Here is an 11924-nt window from a genome sequence, read left to right on the forward strand (position 1 = left end):
TTTGGCAATTAGTACTCCAAATCCAGAAACTCAAACTACTAACATGCTAATCCATTTGTTTCACACAGCATTGTGGGATAATAGTAAAACCACACTCCAACCAGTTCTAAGAATGTGAGTATACTCAACTTTGACACTTTTATCTATACTACCTATTTCATACTCTTAGTCTTTACAGTATTATTACAATCATATTTTTGTAAATGAGCCTCTAACCAATCTCAGTTTGTGTTACTGGGTGCTGTGAGCATCCTGATCAATCACAGCTCCAGGTGAGTGTGTGTGGGAGGTCTGATGAATCAGTGTGTTTACAGAATCTAACAGAAGGAGATTATTTTAGTTAAAACAGCAAGGTCTTTCATATCGCTACAACGCTACCAGATATTTTTTCAAAATGAAATAAAATAAATATAAATAGTAAAATCTAATCACACCATATTATAACTCACCCTCTAGCTGCCTCTGGACTCTCCTCAGCTCCTGCAGAATTGAGGAGATTTCCTGTTGAACACAAAGCATTATGCAAAGTTAAACTGACATCTTGAAATATAAAAAAACAACAATATTTACATAATATGTACATGTTATTAATGTATTTTCCAAATTTTTAAAAATACATTCATAAATAAATTACTCTCAGTGTGTAGAGGTCTTAAGTTGAGTGACTGTAGCCTGATTTTAGTGAGCGAGGTGAGTGGCTACAGACTCTTACTTTGTTGGAGGTTTTAAGGATGGGAACTTCATTTTCAGCATTGATCTTCGCTTCAATCTCCTCCCACACCTCTGTCTTATTATGGAACAATGCCCTGAAAACACACAAGACTGGAGTCAAGATATCAATCAACCAACCAACCTTTATTTAAGCTCGGAAGTACGTTTTGGGTGACCCTCATTTTTCAATGTAGCCAAGCATGTTCAAAAAACAGGAATAAAAACAATAAAGATACAAAAAATAACAAATACTACATAACATCTAAGTATAAAACAAGGACAAATCATTTAAATAAAATACCTACATCACTATTAAATAAACCTAAAATATTTACATTTGCATAAATACTAAAATCAATAATCATTAAAAAAATAAAGAGAACAATAAATATTTTTTACAAAATAAAAAAAAGGGAACAAAGAAGTGAAGTAACAGTAACGAAAAAGTGCCCAATAATTTAAATAAAAGTTAAATAAGATCAGATAAAACAGGTACAGGCTGACTATAGTTGGTTAGAGATCAGTTAAACAAAAAAAATTACAGGATCTAAAGATTTATGGTGTTAGTCATGTATAAATCATCCATATAGATGGATAGATATTATTTTGCAATCTTACAATCTTTTTCCTTGTGTAAATCGGAAAGCACATTTTGTTTTGCTATATAAAATTAAAGTTGTGTTTGTTTTTGTAGTGTTTATAGTAGTATCTAAAAGTACATTTATCATCTAACTAAGCAACGTACTTATATTTATTACCTCTTTTAAGGCCAGATCTGTTCAGGACGGTGATTTAAAGTTATTCAAATTAATGCTAGAAGCTCAAACAAAAAACAAATATTTTTTTCTTTATTTAAAATTAGTTCTAAAATGCAAATTTTACAATACTGACACAACACTGCATGTACTTTCCATGTACTGTGATTGTGTCAGCTGAACAGAATCTACAGAATCCAATCATCAGCATGGAGGTGCACTCTACAATCAGCAATGGAGATAGCAATATAGTTAATATTGCTGCTATTCAATAAAAAACATGCATCTCCATTTTTAGTTTAAGTTTTAGTTGGTCTTAGTTGGTTTTAGCTGCTCTGTACACTGTGTAAATAATTCTAGATGAATAGACCAATAGAAAGAAACTCTTATTATACATTTCATACTTCCATTCAAAGTTCACGTTTCTGCCTTCTCCTGTAAAGTCACCATTTTGGAGATACATGTTTTTTACTGGACAGGAACTATATAGATAATAAACAGTATTGGCCCCGAGCACTGAACCTTGAGGAACCCCTTAGTTACTGGTAGCTATGGAGCGAAAATGAACAATGGTCTAAACAGAGCATTTTGAACTCAACGTAGCTGGAGGTGCTGTAATGTAGGGATTCTAAATGTCCAGTAAAGTCTTACTTCATTTTCTCGGCCAGCTGCTCTGTGTTTTCTCGGATAGCCTGGGAGAGCTGAGATACTGGGTTCAGCATCAAGTTGTCCAAAATGACCTGCGGGAAGATGGACGGGGTGACAAGACAGAAATAGATTAGATGCATTTTGAATATTTTTGGACAAACTTGCTGCTGGGAATCTCTGGTGTGCAGTTCGATCTGTGTCACAGTGATGTAAAGGAATGTGAGTGTTATACCAATGATCTGAGCATCAGAAGCTTCACTTACACAGGTACAGGCTAAGAACTAAGGTCAACACAGCTCTCAGGGTTTTGTCCGCTCTGTTCGGATTGTCTACCTCTATGTCTATGCATCTCCCTGCAGCACTTTGATCTGATTAGATGAGTATTTCACAGTTGCTGGATAAAAAGAAGTGTGTGAAGTGTGTAAAATCAACACATCTTGACAATAATTCTGCCATTTTAAGCATTTAGAAGTCAGCTATCCTAGTGTGTTTACCAGGCGATAACACCTTCTTTGCCTGTGGGTGTGTTTTTGCTGTAGTCTCATTTTGAGAATCTCCTGCCCCCACACAAAATCACCACAGTCTGATTGGTTAGTTTGTGTGTCAGTCAGATGGCCCTTTCCTGCCAAAGTAGGCGGTTCTTGGCCAAATTATCAAAAGCACAGCAGATTCTCTGACGACAGGCAAGGGTAGATGGTGCTGTATCCACAAATTACAAATGCAAACTACAAAAAAATGACCAAACTGAGTCAGTGAGCGCATTAGAATTTGACCTCTTCACGGTTCCAGGGACGCCGTTTGAAGCCATCCTGGTCGTTCATGTTTGAGTCCTGGTCCACTGGACTGGTTGATCCTGGGGGAACTTTCTGGTAGTTCAGACTGGCCTCGGGTATGTGGTGCACAAGCTGCAGGATAATCAGTCATATTAAAAGCAGGCAAAACCAACCAAACAAACAAACCATCAGCGGTCAGAATTAAAACTAAGGTGAATTAGGACTGATCTCTGGGACTGAGATTGGGGTGGGATTTGGTTCAGTGTAGCTGCTTAGTGAGGGTGTGTAGATGAACATGCTGAAAATAATGTGAATGGAAATAAAAGGGCAGAATGTTCACAAACATTAGAGAAAATGGTCAGCAAAACACAGATACAGCACCGTCTAGCACCCTTGGTCGAAATGAGTATACTGCAAAAATAACTTATTGGGAGGTGATCTAGTACTGTAAACTTGAGAAATGTTACCATCTGTTGTCATGAACGACAACAAAATGAGAATAAAAAGTAAAAGTAAAAGCATCCGGATATACAGGGAATCCCATTGCTTCACATAAACTGCATGCTTGATCTGAGTTACAGTTTATGTGACTGGTCAGAACGATCTCTCCTATCTATGTATCTGTTTATCTATGAATTAAAACTGACCTGCTGAAAGCTGCTGGTGTGAAATACTGATTACTGAAATTGTATTAATGCTCTAAAATCCTTCTCAAAAGGGTCGAGTTTTAGTTGGGATGTTCATCAAGCTGCTCAATCCAAACAGGCCAGAACAAGCTTTATTTAACAAGCTGGTTTAATCAGCTGAGTGTGTGACGCATCAAAACCCATCTGTGAGAGCCGAACTTTTCATAAACGTATAGAAAAGATCAGTAAATCCATTTCAGCTTCAACAATGTTTTCTCCTAATGCCATAGAAATCTGCCAGTGTGTGACATTCCTGAACTACTGTGTTACTACTGGTCAGAATACAGTGTCTGTACTAGCCACAGAGTGGGCGATCTGTTAATTTGCAGCTGTTTCAGTCACTTGATTTTAAACTTCGCATCACATTTCATAGTTTGTGTGAACACACAGCCCAGCCAGGTGGAGGAGCACCATGCATTCAGGAAGATGGAGCTGCAGGCGTGAGACAGGTCGTCAATATAAGCCAAAATCCTCCACAAAATAAACATCATAAACTGATGACAGAATTCATTCCATCATCAATATCAGTTCACGGAACTAATACTGATTACACACACACACACACTCGAGGCAAGGTGTGGAAAATGCTGCTGAGTGAAAATGAAAGATGTACTTAGGCACCTGTGAGGTAAAGAACCCGTGTAATGATGAATATGAGCTCTGCACAAAAGAGATACAACACAGTGCCCATGTATTACTATCATATCTGTCCTTCAACATGCAGCCATAAGTGGTCCTGTACATACAATCTGAATCTAACCCCTTACACCCCAAATGTAACCTTTTGCATGCTAAAGTAAACCACATAAACGTCACATTGAATCTTACACTTTAAAATGAACACATAAACTTTTAATGTAAACCTAACCACTTCAACTCCAAATCTAACCCTTACACTCAATATCCAACCCATATACTCCATATTTAACCCTTCATCAAAAAACCCTTACAGTGGAAATGTGCCTATTTAACTAAAAAAAAGTAAACTCTAAATTTACCAATTACACTTAAGCTTTATATTTAATAGTAATCAATTAATAATTCATAGTTGATATTAAATATTTCATAGTATTACTAAATAACAGGTCTTAAGGTTTAGAGCTGAATAATAATTATAAGGTTTACAAGGGGTGAAATAGCAGATATTGGCTACTCATGAATAAAATGTATCCTCTGTTTAATTAGATTTATCTTCTACCTCAGAATTGTCCTGTCATGATACTGTTCTTAAAGGAAGATTTTACAGTTTGGGGGATGGTGTATTCACTAATTTACCTATTAGGAGAAGCATCAGCATATGTCGGTGTGTCAGAAATGTCAGTGTAAATCAGTAATGTTTTCAGACCCACCTCCTCTCTGGCAGAGATGGTGGAGGCTGGAGTGTTGGGCATGGAGCTGGGAGAGGTGGTGGTTCCCATGCCTGAAGAAGTCTGAGAGTCTCCGTCTCCAGCAACGTCATGTATTTCACGCGCAAGAATGGCCAGATCTTTGGCTAGATCTTGACTCAACCTGTACAAAAATTCATAAAATAAGCACACATTAATGTCTGAATGTGTTATCTAGAGTTTATAAAGAGACTGCTGTTGAGCATTTTTACATAATTATAAATGTATGTGGTGTATTTGGTGTGATAGGTGCAGACCTCTGTAGGTAATGCACTAGATATATTCAGTATTGTATACTACACAAGCAGAAGCCTTGCAAGGGTAAGCATTACAATGCATTATTCAGGGGATCACAGTGTTCTGTATCAGCACTACTGAAGCTGAATATGAAGAGAAATGCTGAGTGAGTATTAACTTGGCGATCTCTGCACTGTGAGTAGACCAGTTCTGAAAGTGCTCGTTCTGAGACTCATCCTCCTCCATCTCCAGAGAGACGGGCTTCAGCCGAGCCTGGATGGTCTTCTGTGGCGTCTGGGTCTGTGTGGAGGCTGACGTGTGAGAGCGTCTATGTTTAGAGTTGGAACTGGTTTCGAACTCCTCCTCTGAGGTAGAAGAATAATCGGAACCTTTCTGTCTGCGTCGGGAACCTCCAGGAAAAAGTGCAAGAGAAGAGTGACAGCATGTTCTGTTAAAAAATCTGTTCAACATCATTGTCGTTGTCATACATAGGCCTCACCCTCAGTCTGGAACACATGCAGTTTGTATGTATATAAGGCAAACGTCTCAATTACATCTGAATAACACTTTTAGCGTACGGCATGTTTGTTTATTTGAGCTCAAGCTGTTTCTTCTTACGGGGAATTTACCACTAGCTTTACTAACTCTTACAGCTGTAGCTAACATTACTGAGAAAGCATCAGATTTATAGAATTCACAGTTTAGAGAATCTGTACTTTTCCAGGTGAACGTAAAGCTGCCCAGCACTATTATAACACTATTAAAGCAGCACAATGCCAGAAATGGTATTTCTTGCTCCTGGGCTCCACCTACAGGTAATTCAAGCTTTGAGACACCTCTAAAAGACACACTTTATACAGCATTTGGTGGCAAGCTAAGCGATTTGGGTTAGGCAGTGTTTTGCAGTTTTCAAGAGAGGTGTCCTGTCTGCTACACCAGAGTAATATAGTGCAGTTAGCAACATTTCCAAGTCCAGAGTGACAATGATAAAGATGCTATTCTGCTTATTACTGGACAATAGAGCATCACAATGACTTTGATACTGTTATTTTAAGGTAGAAATTCTAAATAATGATGCTTTAAGCCTCCAGAATGGAAACCAGAATAGTCCAATGTGCTGGTTGTCCATGTTTGACCTTTTTAGGAGTGTCCAATTCACCTGTTTCTAGGACAAGATACAGATTGGATTACTGTTAAAATGTATGGCAAATTATTTGTATAGAAGCTCTGTCCATTGCTTTGAAAGATGAGCCTTACATTTCTTTACTGTCCTCAGCAATCTTGGAATGGAGAAGGCATAGAAACCTGCTGCTGGATGAGCAAACTTAGCTTGTAGATTCCATAAGGTTACACTTTGATGATGTCTGCTATACTACTCTATATTTTATCCCTTTAAAACATGTGCTATTTTGTTTTGTCTTGTGCATACAGGTTGTCACACGATTTGTATGCAAATTAATGCTCTTTTATGCCATGAAAAATAACTGCCCACCAGCCCTTAGCGCTATCATGTGGGTAATATATTTGGCTAATACTCACTGGTTGTGGTACTGTGCTTGGCCTGGGTAGTGCGTGTGCGGGTAGAGGAATGCGTGCCTTTCCCTGTAGCCTGTTTTGGTTCTCCTGAAGATAACCTTCGTCCACTGCTACCGGTTTCAGCAGGACGGCTGGGTACCCCAGGTTTGCCACTAGCTGATTCGTTATCACTGGGAGCAGTGAAGGACCCTGTGCGTTTGCGGGGCATGGCCAGAATGTCCAGCCTGGAGAGCTTCTTTGGGTCACCAGGGATCTTTGTTTGCTCAGAACTCTGAGAGCCACGGTCAGTTTCTGTGCCTTCATTGTCAGAAGCCTCTCCCAGACGAGCACGGCGCAGCATAGAGGCCCGGGTGGGTCTGGGGGCTGAAAGACTGTTGGATCGAGTCAACACCTGATGATTTCCCTTGTTTGACTTGCTGGAATCTTCCTTAGGCAGGGGTGCAGTCAGTTTCTTGCGGCTGGCCGGCCGTGAGGCTGATTCATGGTCAGACGATGCAGTGTCAGGCCACTGCTGCTGGCCATGGCTCTGCTGATTCTCAGACAGATCTAATGAACCACGGTTACCAGCACTGCGCCGTAACTGAAGACGACGGGCTGACTCGGCTTTTCCAGCATTATCTGCAGTGGCATGGTTACGGCGTTTCTCTGAAAGTCGCTCACGTGCCGTTGGCTGACGACTTTTCTCCTGAGCAGACACACTGGAGGATTTGTCCTTACGGACTGTGCTTGCAGCTGTCCGTTTCTTGGGTGCGCTGATAGGAGCATTTTTACTGCTGACCAAGCTCACAGTACTGGCAGTGTCCACATCTGATTCACCAGACAGGGACTCGTCTGCTTGTCCAGGGGGACTTCCCTTTTTGGAACGCTGAGTAGATGTTGATTGCTTTTCCTCTGGAGACACCAGGGACCTCTTTTCCTTGAGTAAAACAGTGGAATCTCGGTCACTTCCTTCTGTGCCCAAATCCCTTAAGGCAGGGTGACTGGAAATGTGTGGCAGCCTCTTGACTTGGATGTTGTCACTGGGTCGATCTTTGGTGAAGCTTTCTTGACGAACGAAAGAGGATGACGGGAGCTCCTTGGTGGGAACTGCATCCCTGTCTTGGGTCTGGAGGTTGGGTGCTGAGGAGTTGGGTTTCACTGGCCTCCTGGGCTCGTGGCTACTCAGGTGTCGTATCAAGACAGTGGTTGGAGGCATCTTGGGGGAAGGATCTCTCTCTGTTTGGGACAGAACAGGACTCCGGGATGTGTCCGACTTGCAAGAGCCGTCCTCAGAACCAATGTAGAACGAAGTGGATTTAGGCGTCGCTGCAGGGGTCTCCTGACTCCTGGAATGGGGTATATTTTCAAGAGGTGAGTTGGCAGCAGTTCCATGTCGCCCCTGACTCCTTGCGCTCCTATCAAGGATGGAGCTGTCATCTGAGCGACTTGTGTCACTCAAGCTATCGTGATCCACATCTTCCTGAACCCGCAACCTCTGGGTGGGGTCCTGCTGCTGTGATACTCTGGAGCCTCTTTCTGGGGGCTCATGATCCAGGTTTGGTTCGTGCCGTATTAGGATGCTTGGTGTGGTGCTGTCCTGCTTATCTCCAGCGAGAGGGACCTGGGGAAGGAGTCTTCTGGTCCTGGAGCTCTGACTGCACTCTGATTCTGACTGATCCAAACTTTGGCTCATCATTACCACTCTGCCATCTGCAAACCAAAATAGCTTGATTTAGATGTGTTGCAAAGATGGTAAAGTATAGATTTGCTTGTGCAGTGTTTTATGTTATTTATTCCACCATATTGGATGAGTGAATAGTGATGTATGGCACCAAAAAAAAGCATGCCGAGAGAATCTGAACGCCCTCTAATAAAGTTCCACACAATATGATTTGAAAAGTTTCTGGAACTACTGGCATAAAGAGAGTCCAGAATTAATAACATATAAATGCTCATGTCCTTGCTTTGCCTATTTCATTTTCACACTGCAAATGTAATTTGTAAAAGTCACCTCTGTTTACAAGTCCTCCTTGTGGTGAAGTGCCTAAAGGTGTCTGTGTACCAGATTCACTATAAGTGTCTGCAAGGCTCGCCCATCGAGACACCCATTTAGGTCCCCCCTGGTCAGCATTTCCCTAAAAATGATCATTTTGTCTCATTTTATTACAAAGTAATACTAATCTCAGAACAACATCTTAAGCAATGAGTGAGGTGTTCTCATATCTATTGAGACTGAAATACCTGCATCAGGTCAGCTGGATCACCACTGAGGCCAGGACCAAGATCTTGTGCTGATGAGATTGGCATAAGGTCAACAGGAACACTCGGTGCATGACTAAAGAGTGCTTGCTCATTGATCACAGGTCTGTAAACCCCAAGGGACTGACCACTGTATTCTGGGGCATCCAGCACCCCAAAAACCTGTAAAATGCATAATGTGTGTCAATTTCATTTATTCATATATCAATTATTATTATTATTATTATGCATATATATATATATATATATATATATATATATATATATATATAAGAAATATGAGAAATGACCCTGTGCTCAGTGATCAAAGCAGTACCCATGTCTGGTGGGGATAAGTTCAATAAACATTATCTTACAGCTGTACTGGATAGTTCCAATGAAAAATATTTGGTTTTCAGATCGAACATTTAATGCAGCACATGAATACATTACCAGTGTGTAGGAACACCCCCATTTATTGAACTTTTACTAGTAAATCACCTACAAAGGGTAGGTCAAAGCAAGTAAGATGGACAATCAATCAAACCGTTAAAAGTGCAGGTTTTCCCTTTAGAGAAGTGTTTGCGAGGACAGTTTTCATAAATCGTCTAAAGCATATTTTAAATCTACAGGAAGCTCTGACAGGAAAAGGCTGGCAGACCAAAAACACTCACTTAGGGTCTAAAACTTTTGACCAGTAGTGTATATACATATATATCTTTAGTATGCACTAAAAACACCAACACATGTTTCACCTGATCAATCATACTCCGAGCCTCCTCCACTTCTTTATCTTGAGACTCAGTCTCAATAGTGTAGGTACCAGCATCACTCAAACTATCCTCCTCCTCTGTGCGTACCACCCTGGAGGCCTTGGGATCTACCCCTGTGACTCCCAGTGGAGAAAACTGAGGTACTGCTGAGCGCACAGGAGAAGCACTGGAGACTGGACCCAGTGCTGGTGGGTGAGAAGGGACAGGGACAGGGACAGGGACAGGGACAGGGACAGGGGCGCTGGCCGGGAGAAGTGGCTGGGACAGTGCAGGTAGTTGAGACGGAGAGGATGGGTAGGACACAGAGGAGGGCCCGTGAGGTTCTGCTGGAGATGGCAGATGAGTGTGAGATGGGGACATCATCACGGGTGGTGCAGACATGGGTGGTGGGGATGTCCGTTCTGAGTCCATAAGAAACTCAGCAGCAAAATCTTGAGCCAGTTTGGACTTCTTGCCAATGCTGCCAAAAGGCTTAATGGTGATAGCTGGAGAAGAGCGAGAGGAAGGGCCAGAAGAGGAAGGGGAAGAGCTGCTCTTGCTCATTGCCTCCTCCGTTTTCTCCCTTTTCAGAGAGCTGGACCTTTGGGGACCACCGTGACTGGAGCCTTTTAGAGGAACTGTAATTTGCTGAGTAGGAGGAATGTGCCCGTGAATAGAGGCGGGCCTTTCACCATGAGCTCCACCCTTACGGCGCTCCAGCTTAGCCTTAAGGGCGGAATAAGTATCAGCATGTGCTGGATTGTGGGTGAAAGACTGCGAACGCTTCTTTCTGGGATTGTCGTCGAAGAACTCAATGATAAAGGCCTGCTGGATAAGAGTCTCCTGGGGTCCAGACCTTTCCTGGCTTTGAGTAGGAGGGGGCATTTCCTGTACAGGCCTATCATCAGTTCCCTCAGGACGAACGGGAAAGTCCTGGGGTTTTTTAGGTGGTGAGAGGGACTGAGGCTGGTAGGGCTCCTGGGAGTAGACAGACTGCTGGGGCGGCATTGAACTGGATGGTCCAGATATTTTGCTCACAACTGACTGGTGGGACTGGACGGACTGGTGGGACTGGACGGACTGGACAGACTGGTGGGACTGGACTGACTGCTGTGACTGGACCGACTGCTGTGACTGGACCGACAGTTGTGACTGGACTGACTGCTGGGACTGGACTGATTGCTGTGACTGGACTGAGTGATGCGACTTGCTCCGCTTTCCTTTCATTACAGGATCTTCCGAATCACTCTGAGTACCATCTTCATGATGGTGACCTACAAAGAATTAAGCAAATGTAAAGAGGTCACATATTTCGCATGTAACAAAATGCATGGGGTAAAAGGCAAATACATAATATTACCATATGTTTAGAATACTCATCATAATAATCAAATAATCAAAGTGTAATTTCCAAATCAAGACCTTTGAGTGTCCTAATATGCATAGCGAGGTCACTCTTGGTGCTGTAGACGTCGTCACATGGTGGCCGCCTGCGCATCATGCTGACATCACTCTGCACCAGCCAGTCAGCCACTTTGCTCTCAGCCGACAGGACCTCCGTAGGCGCCACAGTTAGCGGCTTACCGCTCTGCTGCTGTTTACTGCGCTGGCGAGACGAGAACTTGGTCACATGATCCTTGATTGTGATCTTTCCCGGTGTGCAGTCATCAAACTCAATGGTGAACGAGGCGTGGCTCTGGACCACCGGTGGCGTGGAAGTAGGGGGGCTGTCAGTGTCTTTGGTTGGTATGTCATTCAGCTCCACCGTCAGGGACTTGGGCTGCGCCTGGAACTCCTTGGTGGGAATCTCGAAATAGCTGGGCTCTCGGTGGTACAGAAACACTGACTTGCCCTGGCTATCGCGAAAGTCCTGAAGAGAGCCGTTCACCTCCGTTTCAGCAACAGGCCCCTCTTTTTGGACCTCTGTGGACAGACAACAGTGTAGAACTCTGGGTTTAGAAATAGCCAAAGTAGTCTGCTAGTGGGTGCTAGTGGGCAATATACTACTGTATTGTACTACTATACTATATTAGTACTGTCTACTATAGAAGTTACATCACGATACTTCACAAAGACATTTTTACACATGCTAAGTATAAATATTACGTCTTTGTGACATTTGTAAACAAGCTGGAATCAATCAAATCATCAGAGGACTACAACTAGCACAGTGAGAACATGTTTTTTAGTCAAATAAAATAGTCATTCAATCATCCTCTCATGC

General features: G+C 42.3%; 1 protein-coding gene across 4 annotated transcripts in view; it reads right to left on the minus strand.

Annotated features, from left to right (window-relative positions):
* Positions 1-11924, minus strand: part of cep170bb (centrosomal protein 170Bb) — a 28541-nt gene that overhangs the window by 3922 nt on the left and 12695 nt on the right. For 3 of the 4 annotated variants that reach the window (XM_072687992.1, XM_072687972.1, XM_072687982.1), the window contains exons 8-18: positions 11123-11623; positions 9704-10974; positions 8952-9131; positions 8722-8845; positions 6735-8420; positions 5374-5605; positions 4923-5082; positions 2888-3019; positions 2118-2206; positions 713-806; positions 450-501 (exon numbers count right to left, since the gene is read on the minus strand). In XM_072687992.1, coding sequence (XP_072544093.1) covers positions 450-501; positions 713-806; positions 2118-2206; positions 2888-3019; positions 4923-5082; positions 5374-5605; positions 6735-8420; positions 8722-8845; positions 8952-9131; positions 9704-10974; positions 11123-11623 — 4521 coding nt within the window. The remainder of the gene's footprint in view (positions 1-449; positions 502-712; positions 807-2117; positions 2207-2887; positions 3020-4922; positions 5083-5373; positions 5606-6734; positions 8421-8721; positions 8846-8951; positions 9132-9703; positions 10975-11122; positions 11624-11924) is intronic. The other variant, XM_072687999.1, reaches the window with a different exon arrangement.

This window comes from Salminus brasiliensis, chromosome 1 (assembly GCF_030463535.1).
Source record: "Salminus brasiliensis chromosome 1, fSalBra1.hap2, whole genome shotgun sequence".
NCBI classification, from domain to species: Eukaryota; Metazoa; Chordata; class Actinopteri; order Characiformes; family Bryconidae; genus Salminus; species Salminus brasiliensis.